General features: G+C 40.2%; 1 protein-coding gene across 6 annotated transcripts in view; it reads left to right on the top strand.

The window, feature by feature from the left end:
* hectd4 (HECT domain E3 ubiquitin protein ligase 4) overlaps window positions 1–25,406 on the top strand; it is a 268,508-nt gene that overhangs the window by 112,441 nt on the left and 130,661 nt on the right. For 5 of the 6 annotated variants that reach the window (XM_080208163.1, XM_080208164.1, XM_080208165.1 and 2 more), the window contains exons 9-16: window positions 1,948–2,109; window positions 4,477–4,590; window positions 5,828–5,968; window positions 9,889–10,121; window positions 11,656–11,801; window positions 18,607–18,677; window positions 21,272–21,377; window positions 23,014–23,134. In XM_080208163.1, the coding sequence (XP_080064289.1) occupies window positions 1,948–2,109; window positions 4,477–4,590; window positions 5,828–5,968; window positions 9,889–10,121; window positions 11,656–11,801; window positions 18,607–18,677; window positions 21,272–21,377; window positions 23,014–23,134 (1,094 nt within the window). Of the gene's footprint in view, window positions 1–1,947; window positions 2,110–4,476; window positions 4,591–5,827; window positions 5,969–9,888; window positions 10,122–11,655; window positions 11,802–18,606; window positions 18,678–21,271; window positions 21,378–23,013; window positions 23,135–25,406 lie in introns of those variants that run through there. The other variant, XM_080208167.1, reaches the window with a different exon arrangement.

The following is a 25,406-nucleotide window of genomic DNA, read 5'->3' as shown; positions in this document are numbered from 1 at the left end:
TCCATTGAAATAATATCTTTCCTTAAATAAGAGGACCAAAACTGCTCACAATACTCCAAATGTGGTCTCACCAGTACTTTGTACAGTTCAAAAGCTTCCTTACTTTTATACTCCAACCTCCTTGAAATAAGGGCCAACATGCCATTAACCTTCCTGATTACCTACTGCATCTATGTGCTAGCTTTGTGTTTTGTGCACAAGTACCGCCAAGTGTCTTTGCATCACAGCTTTCTGCAGTTTTCTCCATTTAAATACTCTGTTCTTATGTTCTCCCTTCCAAAAAGAACATTATCCTCTATTTGTCAACTTTTTGCCCACTTACTTAACCTATCAATATCTGTTTATAAACTGTATCCCTCTTGCAACTTGTCTTTCCGCCTATTTTTATTTTGTCTGCAATTTTGACTCAGTACATTTGTTTCCTTCCTCCAAGTCATTAATATATATTGTAAACAGTTGTGACCCCAGCACTGATCACTGTGAAGCCCCACTGGTTACAGGTCGCTAACCTGAAAAAAAATCCCGTATTCTCACTCTTTTCTCCTTTTTAGCCAATTCTCTATCCATGCCAGTATACTACCTCCAAAACCATGGGGTACGATCTTATGACTTAACCTTTGTTGAGGTACTGTGTCAAACACCTTCTGGAAGTCCAAATGCAACACATCTACCTTTCTGTCCACTCTGGTTGAGACTTCCTCAAAAAAACTCTAATAATTCTTCGGGTAAATACTGAAATTATAATTGAAGACAAGACCTCAAGTGCGCCATCATTTTTAGTAATTATTTTGTGTTTATTAGAGTTGTTGCATTTATAGTTTTATCCTCATCACTGCTTATGTTGCTTTTAAATGTGAATTAGTCAATAACTTTCATGTAAAAGCCAATCAGAGTTATCTTTGCAATGAAGTAGTGTTATTTCTAGATGATTAAAAACAATGTTACTGTTTGGCATGTTGATCGTTTGAAAAGTTAATTGTTTGCCTAATAATTAACCACAGAAGAGGAAAGGAGATGACTCATCTGCAGGTTTGGTATCAAGAAAGATCTGTCACCCCAAGAATCTAAAAGGGATGAACGGAGCAGGCAAACATGTTGCTGTTGCCTTAATGAGGTAGTTGGAGTAATTTTTATACCCTTATCCCCTAGGAATGTCCTGTTATTTGGGATTATCTAAACAGTTGGGACTGATGATTCATTCAAATGCAATATTGTAACACATGATTTCTTGCTTCATCACAGGCCTTATCAGGCCATCAAAGATGGTATTGCAGTGATCGTTAAGGCTATGACAAATTTCTTGTTCAGAAGTTGCGTAACTGTACCAAATTGCTGATTTGGTTGGAAGGCTGAGGGTATATTTTAGGGTGTTCTGGATCTAGGATTTAGTTTTTCAAGGCATTTCATCTGACTGAAAATGTGAATCTTGTGATGTTGAGTTTTCATGGTTATCTGGCACTTTCTCATCACCTGAATTCCCTGTATCAAGATACTGTTGTCCTCGGGGTAGGCTTCATTCATGTAGGTGGCATTTCATGCAGAACATTGAGGCCAAAAAATTCTGGAGTTTGGCACATACGTTGGTTGGCTTCTATTTTGTAGACTCCTGATCTCAGAAAACAAAATAATCTAGGCAACTGGAGTTTTCTCGCATCATCTTATCCTGGAGCCTGTACGACTGTAAATTGGTGACGTGGGAAATTTTAAGGTATTAGATTGAGAAGTTTGATTTTTATTACTGTTGCCTAGATTTGTTTAAATATTTAGTAGACATCTGGTTAAATTCTGATTAGTTTAGTCTTAACTTTCAGCTGATGACAATCATAAATTTAGCTAACAGTTATCTTTTGAAGAAACTGAATTGGCTCATTTAGTTTTTATTTTCTTCCTTGGAGAAAGGCATTGAATGTGAGCAAAATGTGACTTCTTTCTTTTACCCAAATTTAGCAGCAAATACAAGCTGTGGCTTACCCTTGAAAACCTTAAGGAAGACCCCGATGTATACATGTGGAACATATCTGGTTATGCTTAGTGCACCGCCAGGAGGGTCTGGGAGTTCTGCAACACGCTCCCTGTTCGGTGGCACGAGTGGATTGTCTTCCTTAAAAGGTCAGTTGTGATTTTAAAACCCCTGTTTACCTCAGTGTATGGATGCTGAAGCCCTGTCTGATTTTGCTAGCTATATTCAAGATATGATGCAGTATTGCCTGGTACTAACATGCAAGACTATTGGTTGGTACCTGTATACTTGTGTGATGCTTTAAGTCCCTGTCCCCATTGCTATAACTATTCACATACTTCTAAGCATTAGAAATTCTGTTTAATATTATTTGTCTAAAAGTGTTATTTTGACACAGTCAGAAATTTTGGAGGACACAATGTGCCTCTGAGATGTTTAGTTTGAGTCATCAAAAAATCATGTATCTGACTTTGATGTTCAGTGGAATCCTTTCCAATGAGGCACAGAGGACTTTAACTGCTTTAATATATTCCATACTCTCAGTGCATGACCAGTTGGTGGCTATTGAAGTTTTTTTATAACAGAAAATATGGAAGATACTCAGCATATTGGGCAACATCTGTGGAGAGATTAAAACAAGAGTTAATATTTTGGGTCAATTGGTCTTTCATCAGAACTGAAAAACACCAGGCTGGTCTTTGCTTGTCATTTTAATTTTGATTTTTGTCATGAGCACCGTCCACTGTTCTGATAAAATTTGATGGTAACTGAAGGAGCAAACCTCATCTTTAGGACTTGAGTCAAATAATTTGAGGTCAAATGTTTCAAAATCCTAACAGTTGTTCCATTTTTTTCACGGAGCAGCTGTGACGTATTCTCTTTTTGCCTTCTTATGACCCTCCTTTTTTTCTACTTATTTGTCCTATTTCTAACCCTTTTGACTTGCACCATCATCCCTTTTCTCACTTACATTATATCAATCAAATCTTTTCAACAAGAAAAGCAGAAAAATGTTGAAAAATCTCAGCAGATCTGACAGCATTTGTGGAGAGAGAGTAGAGCCAACGTTTCAAGTCTAGATGACCCATTGTCAGAGCAGAAGGCTGAGAGGGTGTTGAAAGTGCCCATTAAGTGATCAGAATGTGTGAATGGCAAAACAAAGGTAAAGGACTGCCTGAGGAATTTGGCAGTTGGCCTGAATATGGGCGGGAGCAGAGAAAAAGGAGTGCAATTAAAAAGGAGAATGAGATTAAATGAAATAAAATAAATAGAAATGGGGTGGAGGGGAGACTTCATGCTCTGAAGTGATTGAACTTAGTTAGTCCAGAAGGCTGTAAAATGTCTAATCGGAAGATGAGGTGCTGTTCTGCCAGTTTGCGTTGGTGTTCGCTAGAACATTGCAAAAGGCCAAGGACGGATCTGTGGGCAGATGGTGTATTGAACTGGCAAGGTGATTTTTTTTCAAGTTGTGTTGAAAAGACATCAACCTGAAGCATCACTCTATTTCTCCTTTTACAGATGCTGCCTGACTAGAGTGTTGCCAGGAGTTTTTGTTCTGTTTGCAGACTTTGGGCATGTGCAGTATTTTGTTTTTGCGCCAATGCATTAGTAGTTTACATTGAGTACACATGTCAAAAATGATTTATGTAAGAAGTGAAAGTATTTCTGGCATAATGCTTAATGAAGTAAGTTGAAATAATGGGATTATTGTGCATATTTGGACATCATCTGCCATTGTTTAATGTGTTACAACAGTAACTTTCTATTGCTTACCTGTACATATACAAAATGAATATTGTTTGAATATTTTAGCAGTAATGTGTGTCTAGAGATTTACAACATTAATCTCAGACAAAACCAGGGTCCAGAAAGCAGCAGCAGGACACTGCAAAATAAGTGAATGTTGGAGGTTAGTGGCTGGAAAATCTGAATTTGACCATGCAAGGAAAAAGCAGTGAGCTGAGATGAGGTACTTTGTTATGGAAAATAAAAGAAGGGAAATGGATTGATTGAATCTTGAGGTGCACTTTTGTACAATCTCAAGCTGACCATAAAGCAGCATTCCAGAGAAAGGAATGTGTTCCAGGGAGAGAGAAAATTTATTAATGGGAATAAATTATTAAGTAAACCGAATTTAGGGAGGTGTTCTTTATACCTTGTATTATGGCCTTTGTATTGAAGAGGTGAATGATGTCCTTTGTGACTTTCCCAATATTTTCAACAAAACTGTGGAGCGTGAACTTTAACCAGCAGGAGACTAACAGTTCTTGCATTGTACTTTACTAATGATGGATATTGTTGAGGTTTCGATTGTCCAGAATGACAAAAGTGTGTGGTCAAATGCTGATGTTGTATTTGTTGCAATCTAGTTCGATGATATTTCAATAAAATGTAATATGAGGATTTATAGTTGAACATTAATATTTTAAAAATTTCAGTAGACCACTCAAGGAAGATAATGAAGCAATGTTGGTAGTTTTTGCTCACACTATAATTTACTGTGTCTTTCTGTTCAGTCCTATCGTCTAGCCTGGTGTTTAATGTCTCAGATGGCCAATTTAGCAGCCGAGCTGACCTGATCGATGCAGCTGGTAGCTCCCTCGGGCGGGGTGCTCTGGTTCCAGGACTGGGTAAGGACAATATACTGCATGTGAATTGATTTGAAGCAATATTGTAAATCTTTTCGTGTTAAAAGTAGGTTGTAAACCTGTTTGACTATTACGTAAAGTAATTTGTATGTTAACTGCTTTGAAAATGTTGAACACAAGTGCTTGAGGTTGTTGAAAGATTGAAACCTAGATCCTGCGAACTAACATTTATTATATTCTTTCCACCATTTACAATGTTCACTGTTTTCTGTTGCTAGACTAAACATAAAAGCCAGGATGGCTATATTGTTCCAAAGTAGAAGAACATAAAAATATATAAAAGCAGCTATAAATGTAAGCCTGTCTTTGTAATAAACAAAAGTATCCTCTTTCACTGAGCAATGCCATTGTGACATTACTCCTGCTGTCCCTTCTCTATAGCAGTAATACTGGCTCCTTGTGGGAGTGCTATTTCATCTTTTCTAAGTTTCATGTTGGAAACTTGGGCGGTTTGCTGATTTTTGTTCCAATATCAGTTAACAAAGTTGGCCAGAGGTTCTATTTGAATGGTGTACCAAGTTGCAGTAGTTTTTTTCTTGCCTGGGGCAAACAAACTTTGCTGACAGTATGAATTGACAGTTTCAGTTGGATTTTGTTCAGGGTCAACATTCAACTATAACCTTGCTTAATGTTTGTTGAGTAAAATTAAATTGAGTGAATTACATTTTGAAAGTTACTCTCACTCTGCTTCCATCTGCTTTCAGGTGGAGCATTCCAAATAATAAATCTCTATATTAAAAAAACCTTATGCTTTCCTTGGTTCTTTTGCCAATCATCTTAAATCTGTACTTTCTGATTACAAGGCAGTGGAAACATGGAAGTAGGGTGGTATGGTGGCACAGTGGTTTGCACTACTGCCTCATAGCGCCAAGGGCCCAGATTCAATCTTTGCATATCTCTACTGCAGATTCTGATGTGGATGTCACCAGATTTGCAGTTTCGTATAGCCAACTATTAACCACATGAGTATTGTTAGAGGTCTGAAATATGACCTCGGAAACAGAAATTTGGATCATGGAAGTGGGAGAAAACAGGCTGAGCCCCCTTTGGTGCGGATAACAGTGTTGGCAAGACTTACTGTGGCAGACTTGAGTGTCATTGCACAGTGCCCTGTTCTTTGTTGCTTTATGTTGTACCAGTTTACCTTTTAGAAATCACCAGTGTAGGTTTATATTCCACCTCAGTAACTTGCACCGTAATGATTTATTTTCTGCATTAGGAGCGTGCTATGATGCTGTGAACAATATGATTTGGACATGTTCTAGTGACTACATGGATCAGTGGTGTAATCCTGGTAACCAGGCCTTCCATCACGTCTGTCAAAGACTGGGTGTTAGCCACATCATCCCCGAACCAAAAGGTTAGTGCTGTTTCGTTTGTATATTTGCACTGCTGGTTTAACATTGATGCCATCACATGTTTTTATTTTGTTGGTGCTATTGACTTTCTTCTTTCCCTCTTGTCTGTTGACCTTCCTTTTCTGAAAGGTACTGAAACATACTCTGTATAATTCCACAGTGTTCTGGCAAAATCATAGTTGTTCGTTTAGATAACTATTTTTCATGTGCTAGCTAACAGTGTGCCAATAGATGTTTTGAATTTAGAGATCAGCATTCATGTACTCTTTTTAATGAGGACCACCAAATAATGATTAGAACAGAGAACTGTACAAGCCCTTCGGCCCTCGATGTTGTGCCAAGCTATGTCCAAACCCAAGATCAAGCTATCCCACTCCCTATCATTCTGGTGTGCTTCATGTGCTTATCCAATAACTGCTTGAAAGTTCCTGAAGTGTCCGACTCCACTATCACAACAGGCAGTGCATTCCACACCCCAACCAATCTCTGCATGAAGAATCTACCTCGGACGTCCCTCCTATATCTCCCACCATGAACCTTGTATTTATGCCCCGTAGTAACAGCTACGTCCATCCAAGAAAATAGTCTCTGAACGTCCACTCTACCTATCCCCATCATCATCTTATCAACATCTACTAAGTTGCCTCTCATCCTCCTCCGCTCTGAGAAAAGCCCCAGCTCCCTCAATCTTTCCTCATAAGACCTACCGTCCAAACTAGGCAGCATCCTGGTAAATCTTCCCTACACTATCTCCAGTGCTTCCACATCCATCTTATAGTGAGGTGATCAGAACTGCACACAGTATTCCAAATGTGGTCTCACCAAGATCCAGTATAGTTGCAGCATAACTCCACGACTCTTAAACTCAAACCCCCTGTTAATAAATGCTAATACACTATAGGCTTTTTTCCTGGCTCTATCCACTTGAGTGGCAACCTTCGGAGATCTGTGGATACGAACCCCAAGATCTCTTTTCCTCCACATTCCTCAGAACCCTACCATTGACCCTGTAATCGCATTCAAGTTTGTCCTACCAAAATGAATCACCTCGCACTTAGCAGGATTAAACTCCATCTGTCACTTTTCTGCCCAGCTCTGCATCCTATCAATGTCTCTTTGCAGGCTACAAGAGCCCTTCACCTCATCCACTACTCCACCAATCTTGGCGTCATCAGCAAATTTACTAACCCTTCAGCCCTCTCCTCCAAGTCATTGATAAAAATCACAAATAGCAGAGAACCCAGCGCTGATCCCTGTGGTACATGGCTGCTAACTGGCCTCCAATCTGAGAATTTTCCCTCCAGCACCACCACCTCTGTTCTATGAGACACAGTAAGTGGAGAGGACCTCTATGAGACAGCCAGTTACTTATCCAATCGGCCAAATTTCCTTCTATCCCACACCTCCTTACTTTCTTCATGAGCCTATCGTGGGGAACCTTATCAAACGCCTTACTAAAATCCTTGTATACGACATCAACTGCTTTACCTTCGTCTACACACTTAGTTACCTCCTCAAAAAATTCAGTCAAATTTGTGAGGCAAGACTTACCCCTCACGAATCCATGCTGACTATCCCGGATTAAGCTGCATCTTTCCAAATGGTCATAAATCCTGTCCCTCAGGATCTTTTCTATTAACTTACTGACCACCGAAGTAAGACTAACTGACCTATAATTACCAGGGTCATTCCTATTTCCTTTCTTGAAGAGAGGAACAACATTTGCCACTCCAGCCCTCTGGCACTATCCCCGTGTCGATAGTAGTCAAGGTGTGGATATGCCGGCGTTGGACTGGGGTAAACACAGTAAAAAGTCTGACAACACCAGGTTAGGTGTAAAGATTCGCATTGTAATCAGTAATCTGTAAACTGTCTATGCTTTATATGCTCTGTCTGAGGCCAGAACTCTCCATTCATCTGACCAAGGGACTAACCCCGAAAGCTAGTGAGTGTACTATCAAATAAATCGGTTGGACTTAAACCTGGTGTTGTCAGACTTTTTACTGTGACTATCCCCGTGGACAGTGAGGACCCAAAGATCAAAGCTAAAGGCTCCGCAATCTCCTCTCTTGCCTCCCAAACTATCCTAGGAGGTATCGCATCTGGCCCAGAGGACTTATCCGCCCTCAGGTTTTTCAAAATTGCTAATACATCTTCCCTCAGAGCATCTACCTCCATTCTATCAGCCTGTATCACACACTCATCCTTAAAACCCTGGCCCTTCTTAGTGAACACTGAAGAAAAGTATTCATTCAACGCCTCACTTATCTCTTCTGACTCCATGCATAAGTTCCCAATACTATCCTTGACTGGCCCTAACATCACCTTGGTCATCTTTTATTTCTCACAAGAGTAAAAAGCCTTGGGGTTTTCCTTGATCTGATCTACCAAGGACTCATGCCCACTCGTAGCTCTCCTAAGCCCTTTTTTTTAAACTCGTTCCTTGCTACCTTGTAACCCTCAAGCGACCCAACCGAACCTTGTTTTCTCATCCTTACAAATGCTTCCTTTTTCCTCTTGACAAGACATTCAGCCTCTTTTGTGAACCATGGTTCCCTCACTCGGCCATTTCCTCCCTGCGTGACAGGGACATACCTATCAAGGACATGCAGTATTTGTTCCTTGAACAAGCTCCACTTTTCATTTGTGCCTTTACCTGACAGTTTCCGTCCCCATCTTATGCTCCCTAATTTTTGCCTAATCGCATGATAATTACCCTTGCCCTAACTATAAACCTTGCCCTGCCATGTGACCGTATCCCTCTCCATTGCAATAATGAAAGACACCGAATTGTGGTCATTATCTCCAAAGTGCTCTTCTACAAACAAATCTAACACCTAGCCCGGTTCATTACCCAGTATCAAGTCCAATGTGGCCCCACCTCTTGTTGGCTTATCCACATATTGTGTCAGGAAACCCTCCTGCACACACTGTACACAAAAATGCCCCATCCGAACTATTTAAGTCATAAAGGTTCCAATCAATATTTGGAAAGTTAGTTACCCATGATAACTACCCTGTGACCTCCACACTTATCCATCATCTGCTTTGCCATTTCCTCCTCCACATCTCTTACTATTTGGGGGCCTATAGAAAACTCCAAACAATGTGACGTTCCTTTCCTATTTCTAGCTTCAGCCCATATTACCTCAGTAGGCAGAACCCCTTGAAATGCCTTTCAGCAGAAGTTAAACTATGCTTGATTAACAATGCTGCTTCTCCACCTCTTTTCCCACCTTCCCTACTCTTACTGAAACATCCATACCCGGGACCTGCCAACAACCATTCCTGTCCCTGTTCTAACCATGTCTCTGTAATAGCCACAACATTGTAGTCCCATTGTAGATGGTAGGTCTTGCCTTATTCCTCCTGGCAACCTACAAGTCCAGGAATGCTAAAATCAATTCAGCTTCTGACCCAAGTTCTATCTGTGATCAGATAACTCTGCGCCAACTGGAGAGTGAAATGATGCCACAAGTGCATGAGAACTGAAAACCAGGACTTCTGAAGTGATTTTAAAGCTGCAATTTTATCTTTTAAGTTCAGAATTGAGTTTCTTCAGTTTCACCCAATCTTTGTGCTTTCCTTGAGGTTGTCTGAATCTATCAATATCATTTCTTTGAGATAGATACACATGTATACATACAATGTTACTTTTGTGTGCAGCACTTCCAAAACTGCTTAAGAAGAAACAATTTTTGATTTGTAGCTTGGAAAGTGCGTTTAGACTTGTTTGTTGTGCAGAACAATACACTGTTTCCATAGTGCCACAAATATCAGAATACTTTCTATGTTGGATTTTTAATCACTCAAACTGGTGGTAATGTCCTTAAATTATTTATAACAAACTTACTTATATATTTGTGCATTGTCTGTGACCAGAGATTATTGCTTTTTTTTATTCTTATTGACTGTGTTTTAGATGGATCTGTGTCAACCAGTGATGTCATTAACCAACTTTTGCATCATGTGGGAGCAATGTGCATTCATCAGCTTAATTTGTTGACTGCCAGTGCTAATTTACCCATCTCAAACTTCCTGGGAAAGCAACATCCCATTGAAGCACAACACCTGAGCAGTATCTGCGACATCATGGAGAAAGCCATGGCAAACAAGGACACATGCATTATACGCTGTATTCTTATTGTTTTTCAGGTACAGTGTACCAGTGCATTTACACTTTGACCTTGTTTCTACAGACTTCGTTTTGGTGCAAAATGGTGACTTGAGACTGTGCAGACTTAGTTAAAAGATTTATCTTTCAAGTGTTGCACTTGGAATGCTTATCTGTATAAGGCTGCAGAAAGAAGTGAAAAAATGGCACACAATTTTAATTTAGGCACAGCACTGCCCACTTTATGCAGCAGTTTATATTAGACTTAAATCACTTCAATTGATAGCTGAGGTATCTGTTAGACTTGGAGATCTGTTGACGATTAGATTGGTTAAATTTCTGGCAGTGCTCGCAGGAACAATGTGACTAAGTGTCACGAGATTGACATCATTATTGTTTCTGCACCCGTTCTGCATTAACTAATATACAGAAAAGTTTCAAAAGCCTCAATTCAGCAGTTCCTACATGAATCCAAAATGCCGAATGGCTCTTGCGTACAAAATGATTCGCAAGAGAAATTCAATTCTTTTGGCATAATATGCCATCAATGAGATGCTTCGACCAAAGGAAGCAAGGTTTTATGCACTGAAGTTGAGGACAGATTCTTTTTAAAAGAAGACATTACTGTTCAGACTTCTGTGATTTCACACAATGAGAATTGAGTACAAGTAGGTTTGGGATGAATTGATGTTCGGGCTGTGATAATTAAAGGAGAGTCTGCAAATGTGATTCACTTTCTATTTTTCAATTTGTAAATTATGTCCTCAATCCACATTTGTGATGAAATCCATCTGCATAAACATGCTATGCTGTACTTCTACCCCTCCAATCCTTGTCCTGTCCCTTCCTGGCTACTCGCCCCATTCCTCAAATGAGCCCCTTCAGTCCAAGCTCTGTCCTTTCCTACTTCACTGAGCTCTACCTTGCTGCATTTTCTGCACTCAACATCTTGCCTTCACAAAGTTTCCTTCTGCCCCCAATCAACTTTGATTCGTCCAACTCAGAAGTGATTCAAGACATTTTGCTTTGCTAAAAGCTAGACAAACAAAAATCCTTTTAGTTGTCGAAGAAAATTAGACCCATTGCTTTGAACATTGCACTGGAATCTTGATTTAGAACAGTAGATTTTTTTGGGTAAGGCTTTTGCGGGATATAGAGCAAAGTTGAATAAATGGAGTTGAGATCCAAATCAGCTCTACTGGAATTGAATGACAGAGTGGGTTTGAGGGGTTGAAATGCTTACCCTTGTCCCTACATGAAAGGAAATAGAAAGTGGTGGCAATGTAGTGTCTTTGCTGCCAGATGAGTGTAATTACAGCAAAAAATGTAAGTGGTTCTATTAAAGATGCAAACATAGGAATTTTAAAGTAGGAAGAGATAATGGGAAGTACTTGCGGATATACCTAAAATGTTCCCTTTTTTTAGCATGACATTAATTTTGTTGAGAGAGCATTCTGAAGGAGATTGCAATTTTTTTGCCTTAGAATCTATGAGGGCTTTTAAAATATGGTATAAAAATGAAGTAACACCTGGGCTAGTCTGATTTATAATGGTACTTCAATTTTTTGTTTGTAGGTAATATTCAAATTTTTCTTCAACCCGCAAACAGAGCGAAACCGTGAGATTGTGCGTCGGTCTGAGCTACTGCTCTGGCAACTTTTAAAGACTCCTGTTGATGAAATTGGCAAAGAGATTCAGAGGGAGGTGTGTTTGGCTATTAGGTAAGTAAATAATTCAGCAAGGCATGTACTGATATTTTAAAATTATTCACTTCAGTGTTAAAATCTGATTCCGTGACTAGTCATAGATGTTCATTGCTGGGAACTTAATTTAAATTTGAGAAAATCTGTGATTGGGAAGGTAATTAATTAACTTGAGTATTATGCAGCTCTTGAATCTTGTTGTAAAGGGGGTTTGTGCTTGTAGGCTCAAAAAAAAATTCTGGTGAGTGGGAAGAATAGCTATTTGGATAGGATGCTCTTGCTTTCTGTCACATCAGCCAAGGAGCCAAATCCAATTTCAATTGTGAATTATTTTGTTTGGTGAGGGCTCTGGGAGGCTAAAGGGGAAACTTGTGCCTTAGAATATAAATTAATTTTAAAGGGTATGCTGTTTTCAGGTGGAATTACTAATGGAAAAATAAAAATTGACATGAGCCCCACTGTTAAAGGGAAAGAAGTCTCATGCTTCCATTCCCAATGACTGGTTTGTAACATTAGGGAAAAGATTGTACACAGCTGTGCTGCCTAGTTCATTCGTGTTCACTATCTAAGCTCACATGAATGGTAGTTACTTGAGTGAGGCACTGTGGAGAGCCACATATCCAGGACATCTCATGGGTGTGAAGCCAGAGAACTACTGGTGTTCATGATATAATGGATGGAATTTCCCCATTTTTCAGCACAGCAGGCAAGGGGGAATTGGGTGAAAACCATTGGCCCCTACAGTTTTCTCAACCATATCCTTTAGCTGATAGCTGTAAAAACCAAAGTGAAGGGGTGGGTTCTGTGACAGTGCTGGTGGGGCGTGCCTGCTTGATACAAAATATCAAGAATAGCCCCCATCCTCCCCACATCACTGCCTGAGCTGAGGCAGTGACCAAATGTAGCCTTTAGGCAGGCACAATTGCAGCAGGAAATCCCACTGGCATAAATCAGGTTTTGGACCTCTCCTGGGAGTTTCCGCTCCTGAAAGCGGGAGCGATAATTCTCCCTCAATTAATCTAAAAGCTTATCCCTGAAATGAGGCAGTAACGAGTTGTTGGTACTCAAAGCACAATACTGAATATTAGAGTCTGGGATTTTAGGAGAGGAGGAATAAAAAAAGGCAGTTGAGGAGAAGCAGGCAACTCCACCTCTAAATAAGCTTCCTGATTCTTTGCCATAACCAATAAATTGATTTCCTGCATAATGACATGACTGAAAGGCTTTACATTTTGTTGCTGACCCAATGAAGAAAAATCTGCAAGTATTTTTGTTTTTGTTCTTCATGAAATGTGGATGTTACTGCTGAGGCTAACAGTCCATCACCCACCCTAATTGTCCTCGAGAAGCGATGATGAGCCCCTTTCTTGAATCATGCCAATCAATGTGTGAGGGTATTCCCAAAATGTTGTGAGGTCGAGAGTTCCAGAATTTTAATCCAGGCATGATAAAGGAATGATAACAAAAGTCAAAATTGGTGTGATTTAGTGGGGATCGTAGAGGTGGTGATTGGGTGGTGCTCCCATATGCCTGCTGCCCTTGCCCTTCAAGATAGTAGAGGTCATGCTAAGTGCTCCTGTATTCGACCTTTCCAGCTCCAATTTATTTATTAGGGAAGTTTTGTTATACCTTTGACATTTGTCTCCAAGACACTGCACCGTAGATGCTATTAATTTACTTGGCAGGAAGCCAAAAATTAACATCATTCGAAGGCTATCTGAAAACTTGTAGCAATTGCTTGCTGTACGCTCTTAATCTTTAAGTGGCACCTTCTGCAAGACAATGTTAGTGTGAGAGATTTGTTCCCCCACGAAAAATTAACAGAGGGCTATGAGAGTTGTGGCTAGTTAGGATAGTTCCTGTAACAATCATTTATGCTCCTTCAAATTCCTATCTTTCTAGATCTTATTACATTGGAGCATGGTAATTTAAAAATTATAGTTTGCATTAGATTTCTGTTGCTTCAGTTATTGGAGAGGCTGGTAGGCTGATCTAAAGGATAAACAGAGTTGATGAATAAAGTCACAATGAGATATTGAAATCAGTGTTTGTTTTAATAACATCACAATTAAATCCAATTATGTCCCTCAATATTGTGTGCACACTGCCTGGCAAGGTCACTGGACAGCTTTCTGGAGGAGGAATCCCAATCAGTTTTCCATTCAATTCCCTCGGATGCTGTGGTTAATTGTAATGCCTGTGTAGAGTTCAAACTTGGAAGCAAAGTTTTAAAATTCATTTATGGGATGTGGGCATCCCGTAAGAATGTTATCTGCCACTTGTCAGACTAAACCTCGATACTGTCCAGGTCTTGCTGCATTTAGACATGGACAGCTTCAACACCTGACGAGTCACAAATGCTGCTGAATATTGTGCAGTCACCAACAAACATTCCTATTAGACCTTGGTGGAAGGAAGGTTATTGAAGCAGCTGAAGACGATTGTGCCTAGAGCACTACCCTGAGAAACTCCTGCAGTGACGTCCTAGAGCTGTGACCTTCAGCCACCATAACCATCCTCCTTTGTGCCAGGTGACTCCAACCAGCAGAGGGTTTCTCCCGATTTCCATTGACTCCAGTCAATAGAAATTTATTGTCTATCTTTAGTTGCCCTTGAGAAGCTGTTGGTGAGCTGCTTTCTTGAACCACTGCAGCCCCTGAGCTGTTAGGAGATTCCAGGATTTTGACCCTGCGACAGTGAAAGAATGGTGATATATTTCCAAGTCAGGATCGTAAGTGTTCCCAGGTAGCTGCTGTCCTCCTAAATGACAGTGGCCATGGGTTTGGGAGGTGCCACCGTGATGAGTCATTTTGGTACACACTGTTTGTTGCTGGTGGAGGGATTGAATGTTTGTGGAAGAACAATTAAGCAGACTGTTTTGTCCAGGATGATGTTGAGGAGCTTTAGTGTTGTTGGAGTTGCACTCATTCAGGCAACTGAAGAATTTTCCATCATACTGCTGACTTGAACCTTTGGAAAGTCAGCAGGATTCCTAGCCTTTGCTCCAGCTCTAGTAGCCACAGTATTTATATGGCTAGTCTGTTCTGTTTTTGGTTAATGATGGTGGGGATTCAGCATGGTAATGCTATTGAATGTCAAGGATAATGGGAGATGGTAATTGCCTGGCACATGTTGCAAGAATGTTATCTGCCACTTGTCAGACTAAACCTAGATATTGTCCAGGTCTTGCTGCATTTAGACATGGACAGCTTCAACACCTGACGAGTCACAAATGCTGCTGAATATTGTGCAGTCACCAACAAACATTCCTATTAGACCTTGGTGGAAGGAAGGTTATTGAAGCAGCTGAAGATGATTGTGCCTAGAGCACTACCTTGAGAAACTCCTGCAGTGATGTCCTCGAGCTGTCCTTCAGCCACCATAACCATCCTCCTTTGTGCCAGGTGACTCCAACCAGCTGAGGGTTTCCCCCGATTTCCATTGACTCCAATTTTGCGAGGGATCTTTGATGCCATACTTAGCCAAATGCTGCTTTGATGTCAAGGGCAGTAACATTCACCTCACCTCTGGAGGCCAGCTGTTTTGTTCATGTTTGAACAAAGGCTGTAATGTGGTTGATAGTTGTTGAATTGACCACCAGCATTCATAGTTGGATGTGACAGGAGTGCAGAGCTTAGATCTGACCCATTACTTCTGTGTATTACTTGTTGCTTCTGCTGTTGGCACTCTAGTCCTGTGTTGTAGCTTCACCAGGTTGACACCTCATTTTTAGGTCTGCCTGGTGTTGCTCCTGCATACCCTCTTGCACATTTCAGAGTTCATTCCCTGGCATGATGGGAGAGTGGGGGATATGCCAGGCCATGAAGTTACAGATTGAGTACAGTTCTGCTGTGGCTGATAGCCCAAACCTGGCCAGCTTGGTCTACGGTGGTATTACTGAACCACTCTTGATGCTGGACATTCAAGTCCCCAACCAGAGTAACTTTTGCACCCTTGCCACCCTCGACGCTTCCTCCAAGCGGTGTTCAACGTGAAGGAATACTGATTCATCAGCTGAAGAGGGATAGTCTGTGATGATCAGAAGGTTTCCTTGCCCATATTTACCCTGATGCCATGAGACTTTATGGGGTCCAGAGTTAATGTTGAGCGCTCCCTAGCAACTTCCTCCCATCACCTGTGCTGGAATGGTGATGGTATCTGGGATCATATGTAAGTTATGATTCCATGAGTATGACTATATCAAGCTACTGTTTGTGAGGCAACACCCAATTTTGTCCACAGCTGTTAGTAAGGAGAACTTTGCAGAGTAGACAGGGCTGAGTTTGATGTTGTCATTTCTAGTGCGTAAGTGAATGCCGTATGCTCTGTCCAGTTTGATACAACAGAATGGCTTGCTAGTCCATTTTAGAGAGTGTTTTAAGAGTCACCCACTTTGCTTTGGGCCAGGGTCATGTGGGCCAGACCAGGTAAGAATAACAGATTTCCTTCCCTAAAAAGACCAGATGGGTTTTTATGGCAACCAATAGTGATCTCAATTACAGAACCCAGGCCCCTAGAACATTATCCTGGGTCTTTGGATTACTAGTCCAGTGACACTACTCCTGCACCACCACCTCCCCTTGACGCTGTAGCTTTCTGTGTATGTTTCTTAACCAATTGAGCAATGTGGAATTATTAAGAATTTGAAGAACATCACATTTGTTTGGAAGTCTGGTCTGGTCTGTGGTTAGCACTACTGTCTCAGTGCCAGGGATCCGGTTCAATTCCCAGCTTGAGTCATCGTCTGTCTGAAGTTTGCACATTCTCCCTGTGTCTGTGTGGATTTCCTCTGGGTGCTTCGATTTCCTCCCACAGTCCAAAAATATGCTGGTTAAGTGGATTGGCCATGCTAAATTGCTCCTTAGTCTCAGGGAGACTAGCTAGGATAAATGCATAGGTCCTGGTTCAGTGCAGACACAATGGGCCGATTGGCCTCCTTTTTCACTGTAAGATTCTATGATGATTTTAGTCATTGAGAATTGTGGCATAAATGTATGACAAGCACACCTATTTTGTCTGTTCTGATGACAGTATCTAATTAAGTTAAATTGAACAAAGCTGTATTTTGCAATATGAATGCTATGGAAATTTGCTTAAAATGAGCCTCTGTAAAATTAGAGAATGTTGATTTTGGGTATTTAGGAAAACAAATGCCTGCAGACAAGTACTTCCTGCATCTATCTTTTGGCTAATTTCCTTGCTGCACTGCACATTGTTATTTCTACCCATCTGCAGGCAGAAACAACAGACTAGAGACATGTGGCCAGTTCATGTGTTCTCTGACAAAGTTTCCTCTCCAACCTGTCATTTAAGGTCAGGCAACACCTAAGAGGCCCTAAGGTACTCATGAGATATCACCCAAAAAAATATTTACATTACTTGATGTGCCATGATTACTTACTTTTCCAGCAATCCATCTGACAGCTTCTTACGGCACTAAGTCTTCATGACCACTTCCTGAGTGCAATTTCCCAGGTCAATCAGCCTCATGGATAGAGAAAAGCTCCAGGCAATCAAATTTTCCTTTGCTTCTTCAATTTGCATGGCAATTCCTTGTATCTTGACATCATCATGTCAAATGTATTATTTACATGCAATCTGTAAATGCCTTTAATAAGCATAATTACCTGGGTCAAATCCTCTCTACATCTTTAAGTACAAATTCAGTCTATTAAAGCTGTCCTCATAGCTCAATTGTCTGGCAATTAATTATTTTTACCTTTTCTGTATTATCTTCAGAATCATAAAATTCTTTCTGGGAGGACCAGAATTGAACATGTTGCTCTAAGTGAGGTTGGCCTTTTGTAACCATTGTTGTGGTCCTAGTTTTGTAATGAATTTTGGAGGCAAAGCAACAAAGATCAGAAACTTTTGTTTAAGCCATGACTTTCATACTGAGAATTGAAAGGAAAAGATAATATAGTGGCTGTGTTGCTTTCAACATAATTACCTTCTCTGAGTCAATCCAGTGTAAATATTTAATCACACATGCTTTTTAGTGTTTATTTATAAACTTGTTTTTATGGAGCGTCTTCTGCATATTTTCCCCCTTGGGTATATTTTCTGTTTAGCTGGATACCCTAAAGCCATTTGTTTCCAAGCCTTCAGAATGAACTTTATGACTGCCTGTTAGAATTTGAAAACTGTCCAGCATAAGTTCCTTCTTCCTCCCATCCCATTTACATTGCTAGATTATCTCTGCTTCTTCACTCACTACGGGGAAACTTGTCTGTCCCAGCTCCATGGCACTGATCATTAGATGTGGCAGCATTCCTTATTGAAAGAATTTTAATTTAGCCACCTTGTCACTCATAAGAAGAAACACAGGGAAGAGATGGATAGATGTAAGTGTTTATTAACATTGATTTAAACAGCAAGTTATCTTTTCACAAAAAAAGTATCATAGTCTTGAAGAGGAAGACTGGAATTTCTTATGACCTCGCAACATCCAAAAGAACTTTACAGCCAGTTAAGAACTTTTGAAGTATTGTCACTGTCGTGATGTATGAAACAGCTGTCAAACTTGTGCAAAGCCAAGTCCCACAAAAGCAATGCATCATACCCAGGTAATTGGTTTTACAAATGTGAATGGATATGTATTGATCAGGGCACCAAAGAACTGCACTGCCTGAGAGAGCAGAAGTTTCAGTTTAATGTCTGATCCAAATTACACACCTCTGACAGTGCAAGACTCAGTACCGCTCTGGAGTGTTGGCTTTGACTTTGTGCTCAAAGATTTGAACCGACCAAGACCTGACTCACAAGGGAGAGTGCTGCTGTAGAGCCATAGCTAATGCTTAATACACACTTTCTTCACCTGCAGCTCTGGTCTTCATACACTGTATCTTGGAGAGCAGGAGCTGAACAATCTACTGAAACTGGTGTTAACTGAAGGTAAGTGATTTTTTTAGTGAAGTTTACGTTCCTCAGGATGAGGTACAGAGAAGATTTTCCCCCACTCTTAATTAGAATCATGATGTTAGCGTTTGTTTAGGGTTTTTCCTGGTCTTGCATGCTTTCCCATTCCTGTTTTTTTTTCATTCCCCTATGATATGCACCAGTTTCCAGTGAATGGGCCAATAGCAAACAAGCTCTCGAGGCTTTGCCAATAGCTTGACTCAACTAGCTGCTTGAACACATCAGGATATGGACATTTTCTCCTCCTCACTGTTATCAAGGAAATGTGGTTACCTTTTACATGGTGACTTTTCCAAAGTACATTGATATATGGAGCTCACCCAATGTGAAAGCATAGTAATTTACTGTTTTTAAAGATTTTTTTCTTGAACCCCTGTAAACAATGTTGAGTTTCTTCGTGCTTTGAAGAAATTAATTTGTTGGAGTAGCTGTTAAACTAGCGATTGGAACAACGAGTATAAATTAGATGAAAGTTGCTGCATAGTTGAATTATTCATCCTGTGAATTTACTGGGAGAGTGGCTTAGTGAATAAAATATTTGCTTTCATCTCTGGTACTTGTGTTCCAATTTAGCCCAGGCAAGGATATAATAGTCAAGTGAGATTGTGTGATCCCTTTCTAATTTCTAGTGAGTACAGACAGAACACAAAGTTCTTCTCAATTTGGCATTAGTTAGCAACATTAATAGCCTTATTTCTTTCTTTTAAGCCCAATAATTAATGTGTAGATCAGTAAGAACACAACTGGTCATCCCCTATCTACAATTGTTGACCATTGACTGAGGAGATGTAGAAGTGATTGAGAGTGGGTATTAAACTTGTGATTCTTAAACAATTTGGGAACAAAAGGAAATTGGTGGCGAGACAATCAGAATAAATATTTACTCTAATTAATACCAGCACATTTTGGAACAGAAGTAAGTGGAGCCATTAGGGGAAGACAATGATGTGTAGCAGTAATGTCACTGGAGTAGTCATCCGAAGGCCCGGCTATTGCTATGAGGACAGGTTCATATCCTAGAATGGCAATTGGTGGAATTTAAATTGACAGTCTGTAATTGGAAGCTAGTTTCAGTAGCAGTGTCCAATTATCATCAATTGTTGTAAAAAAAGAGAAGATAATCTTCTGTCCTTACCCTGTCTAGCCCACATGTGACTCCAGACCCACAGCAACATGGTTGAATTCTAACTGCCTTCTGGAATGGTCTGGAATAGTGAGCATTCATTTAGAGGGCAATTAGGGCTGGACAACAAATGTTGGCCTTGGCAGTGATGCCCACAAACATGAAAGAATATGTACAGAGAAGGCGCTGCTGGAAGTCTAAAAGCGCATCAACGTAGATAAATCCCTGGGACCTGATGAAGTATATCCCAGGATGTTGTGGGAGGCTCGGGAGGAAATTGTGGATCCCCTAGTTGAGATATTTGAATCATCAATGGTCACAGGTGAGGTGCCTGAAGATTGGAGAGTGGCAAATGTTGTGTGCCTTTGTTTAAAAAGGGCAGCAGGGAAAAGCCTGGGAACTACAGGCCAGTGAGCCTCACATCTGTGATGGGTAAATTGTTGGAAGGTATTTTGAGAGACAGGATATACAGGCATTTAGAGATGCAAGGACTGATTAGAGACAGTCAGCATGGCAGGGCAGGACTCACTCAGTTAATGGTAGGGCACTGGGGAGAGTTACAGAACAAAGAGATCTCGGGGTACATATTCATAGCTCCCTGAAAGTGGAATCACAGGTGGACAGAGTGGTGAAGAAGACATTTGGCATGCTTGGTTTCATCACTGAACACCAGAGTTGGGATTTTTTTTTTGAAGTTGTACAAGACATTGGCAAGGCCACACTTGTAATACTATGTGCAATTCTGGTCACCCTATTATAGAAAGGATATTATTAAACAAGAAAGAGTGCAGAAAAGATTTACTGGGATGCTACCGGGACTTGATGGATTGAGTTATAAGGAGGGGCTGGATAGACTGGGACATTTTTCTGAGACTGGGGCTGACTTGATAGAGGTCTATAATGTAATGAGGGACATAGACAAGGTAGATAGTCATATCTTTTCTCAAAGGTAAGGGAGTCTAAAACTAGAGGGCATAGATTTAAGGGGAGAGATACAAAAGTGCCCAAAGGGGTAATTTTTTTACATGGTAGTGAGTGCCTGGAACAAGCTGCCAGAGGTAGTAGTAGAGGCGGGTACAATTTTATCTTTTAAAAAGCATTTAGATAGTTACATGGGTACAATGGGTATAGAGGGATATGGGCCAAATGTGGGCAATTGGAATTAGCTGAGGTGTTTTTAAAAAAGGGTGGCATGGACAAGTTGGACCAAAGGGCCTGTTTCCATGCTGTAAATCTCTGACTCTGTGACTTATTTTAAATCTATTCAAATTTTGTTGACTGATTACATCGTAAACTTTAAGAAAGCCTGTTTAAAAACTGACCAGAATTAATAGCAATCCAATATAAAGTATAGATACAAGGATAAGATACTGATATCTCATTTAAGTAACAATTGCATTTGTTTTGTTTGAAGTCGTTAGTTTCAGGAGGTTCTTTATTGTTTCAGGAGAGAGGAACAGTGGCCTTTGCCAGTTACGAGATATTATCTTGATTAATCTGGCTGAACAGCTACAGAACAATCGATTTGGGAGTGAGGACGATGAACACTACAGGTACAGTGGTTCAGTTATACTTGAAGAAATCCCACAACACCAGCTGCAAGTCCAACAACTTGTTGGACTTTAAGGTGGTGTTGTGGGATTTCTTTGTTTTACCACAGTTCAACGCCGGCATCTCCACATCAGTTAGACTTGCACACTGGCATTCTTTCCTTTGGATCAAATATGTGGGTGAACTGACCAAGTGCCTAATACAATGGCGATGTTTAATATAATTGGTGCCAGCCATTGCTGTAGTTTAGTTTCTGAACATGATATTGTCCCAATGTTAGGTCCACACTGGATGTGGCACAGCATTAGTGGATGCACCGGGATACTCTCCGATGACATTTTCGGTGTACAGCTTGAAAAACTACATGAACTATGAACATTTATTTTAACTGTCCCACAGATTTCCCTTGCACATTCTCCGGTTGTTGGAGCAGAAAAGTAGGTCCCTTGTATGCCTGAGAAGTGGGTGGAAAATTGATACTTAACTAGCTCATAGAATAAACATTGTTATCTACTGAGAATTATACTGCAAACTTTACTGGAAAAGTCCATGCTCCCAGCATTCCCTTTGTGCTGGCTGTAAAGGACTGCACAATGGAGAGTAGTAATTTCTGGAAGGAAAGAGTGATGAGATTTCAAATTTTTTTTAAAAAAATACTGAGTTTGTCTGTGCATGTGTGTGCCAGAAGGTGAGGAAAAAAGTTGAAGTTCTCTCCCCCTTCCCCCAACTCAGAAGCCTAAACATTTAGAAACTGTAATTCTTCAGGATCAGAAATTAGGTTTAGCAATCCAGTCATGAAATCCAAGGGACTTGAAAGAACTGAAGTCCAAAGCTGCTTGGTAAAATCTTCCCTGATTACTGTTGCAACAAATAACTGTTAGTGCTGCAACAGTAATTCTCCTTGTGATTTTCTATAATTAACTTCATTGAATTGACTCATAGTATTAAATTTTATATTAGCTGTTCGACTGCACTACATTAAATGACAAGATAACATCCAAATTTTGTTTGAAGTGGTTAGTTTCAGGCTTGGTTCCATGTTTTCCATTTTTCCAAGCTTAGAGAACTAGTTCCAGGACATCCATGTTGACTGTGTGTCTCCTAACAACTCAGTCACTTTGTCTTAAAGGGAAACTGATTCTGTTCTTGTATTATGGTATAATGTTGGCCTGAGTCTGTGTAGCACATACGCTCTGGCCAGGGCTGCATGTTTACGTGTTCATCCTAATTGTAATATTGTTGGCCTTTCCTCAGTTCAAAGAGCTTTGTTTATAATACAAAGGCCAGTATTTATCCTTGACAGTCGTGTGTGGTTTCTGGTAACTAGCCTCCAATCGTAGTATGATGAGCCTTATTTTGGATGCTTGTAAACTTGTGTCTTTGTATTTCTAAACTGTATGTTGCTCATACACAGACCAAAATTAAGATTTCCCCTTTAGTACTGCAATAACACTATTTCATGACTGATCATTTAAGTCGTGAGACGTACTAACAATGCTGGTGTCACCTTTGTTCAGGGAATTGGTAGGACTTGGTAGGTTTGATCAAAAGAATATGTAAGGTTCACCTTCAAAATACCCACAAGCATTCATGTTGTATTTTCTTTCTAATTTTTTTCTTGATTCCTGCTTGCTCCAGGCTGAATGATGAACTACTGCACTATATCCTGAAGATTGTAGTGCAAGACTCATGCATTCTTATCACAAAGTGCCAAACAGTTTCTAAAGAAGAATTTCTGAGGCTTCTTGCTACAGTGCCAGTGAGTAATTAAGTCTGAACAACAATAAGATCCCCACTAGTTTGTTGATTCTCTTATTTGTACAGTTTGCATGAAGTAAGACTAATTTTCTGTTATATTCTGGACTAGTATCCTATATTAAGCTGAAAAGTGTTTTGTTAAAAATTCTTGCTCGGATGATCTGATATGCAATAGGCAATAGGTGCAATTGGCCCATGGCCCAACAGAAGAGCAAAGAGTTTTAAGATTTTCTGTGGCTTACTTGTCCCAGCCTATTCGCCCTATGAAGACACAATTCTCTGGGGAAAAAATGCAGCGGTGGAGAGAAACTAAAATGCAAAAAAGATTCAAATTTTTCTTGCTTCGATCACTTTAGTACAGTGCGGGAGTAACAGTTTTACAGGGTTACCCTAAATGCATTTAAAATGGTTGATATATCGTCATTTCTGACTTCTTGGGTATCACAGCCTCAGTGTGATGATGGTAAATCCTGCAAAAATGTGGCTTTTGGGCACAGGTTGTTAAAGAAAAAGCAGAATGTTGGTTATTAACCTTTTCTGTGCAGGGAAAAATGTAAAACGGACAACTATAAGTTTGACAATCTGTTAATTTTTACTGATGAGGAGCAGGCTAAGGTAGAATTGCCAGATGTCACCAGCTTCCACAAATTGGACACTTTACAAGTGCGTTCCTTAGTGAGGACCACACGTTGAGCAAATGTTGTATTTTGGGTGTTAAACAAAAACAAATGAATTGGTAGTACACCTGACTATGTTTATCATAGAAAGTCCTAGCAGTAAATAAATACCAGCATGCATATAGACAGAATGAAATGTTCAATTTTTATAAAAATTGGTAATACAATATATTGTGATCTTGTGCCGAAAGAATAATAGTGTTTTGATAAAATCATAACTTGAATCTTTTGTCTGAAATACCATCGATTGTGGCATACAAGTTTACCTTCAAAGCCTCCAAAAATCCTTCCAAAATGACTTGTATGCATAGCATAAAATGTGAACTGCCAGTATGAGTAATCCCCACATTCAAACATGAATAAAAAATTACAAGTAATTCATGTAAAGTTATAGTTGTGCCGTTTATTTAATTAATTGTACAAAGGTATCTTTAGCCACAATGACCACTTTATAATTTCATTCTGTTACTTTGGCTATGATTTCAATGTAAGGATCCCATTCTGGATCACAGTTGGTGCTTTTGTTTGCAGAATCATCATTGTCCAACACTTGTTTGCAGAATCATCATTGTTCAACAGATCATCTTCCCATTCATTGAATTGATATTCTGCATTTCTTTTGAATGATCCAATGACACTTTGTGCACTTATAGTACAATTTAATGATGAAACCACACAAAAGTCAGCTGAGGCAGCACACATATTTCCACACTTCATGGACAACTTTTCTCCATCAGCCATTCAGCTTAAATATGATCCTTGAATGGTTTGTTGGGGCACACATCCAAAGATTGAACAAAGGATACTAGATTTCTTGCCACATAGAACACTACAGCACAAACAGGTCCTTCAGCCCACAAGTTGTGCCGATCGTATCCATATATACCAGGCCTATCTATAACTCTCAATCCCATTAAATCCCACGCACTCATCCAGAAGTCTCTTAAAAGACCCCAACGAGTTCGTCTCTACCATCACCGACGGCAGCTGATTCCACTCACTCACCACCCTCTGAGTGAAAAACTTACCCCGAACATCTCCTCTGTACCTGCTCCCCAGCACCTTAAACCTGTGTCCTCTCGTAGCGACCATTTCAGCCCTGGGAAATAGCCTCCGAGAATCCACCCTATCTATACCTCTCAACATCTTATAAACCTCTATCAGGTCGCCTCTCAACCTTCGTCTCTCCAGGGAGAAAAGACCTAGCTCCCTCAATCTATCCTCATAAGGCATGCCACCCAATCCAGGCCACATCCTTGTAAATCTCCTCTCCCAACCAGAACTGCGCACAAGTGGGGTCTGACAAGGGTCTTATAAAGTTGCAGCATTACCTCCTGACTCCTAAACTCAATCCCTCAATTAATAAAGGTTAGTACACCATACGCCTTCTTGACCACATCCTCCACCTGCGAGGCCAATTTAAGAGTCCTATGGACCCGGACCCCAAGGTACTTCTGCTCCTCAACACTGCTAAGAGTCCTACCTTTGATATTGTACTCCTTCATCCCATTGAACCTGCAAAATGGACCACTACACATTTATCCGCATTGAAGTCCATCTGCCACTTCTCTGCCCAGTCTTGCATCCTATCTATGT

The sequence above is a fragment of the Carcharhinus amblyrhynchos genome, chromosome 20 (genome assembly GCF_965287045.1).
Source record: "Carcharhinus amblyrhynchos chromosome 20, sCarAmb.v2.hapA, whole genome shotgun sequence".
Classification (NCBI taxonomy): Eukaryota; Metazoa; Chordata; class Chondrichthyes; order Carcharhiniformes; family Carcharhinidae; genus Carcharhinus; species Carcharhinus amblyrhynchos.
The sequence above is the reverse complement of the archived record's forward strand: the minus strand, read 5'-3'. Positions and strand labels throughout refer to the sequence as shown.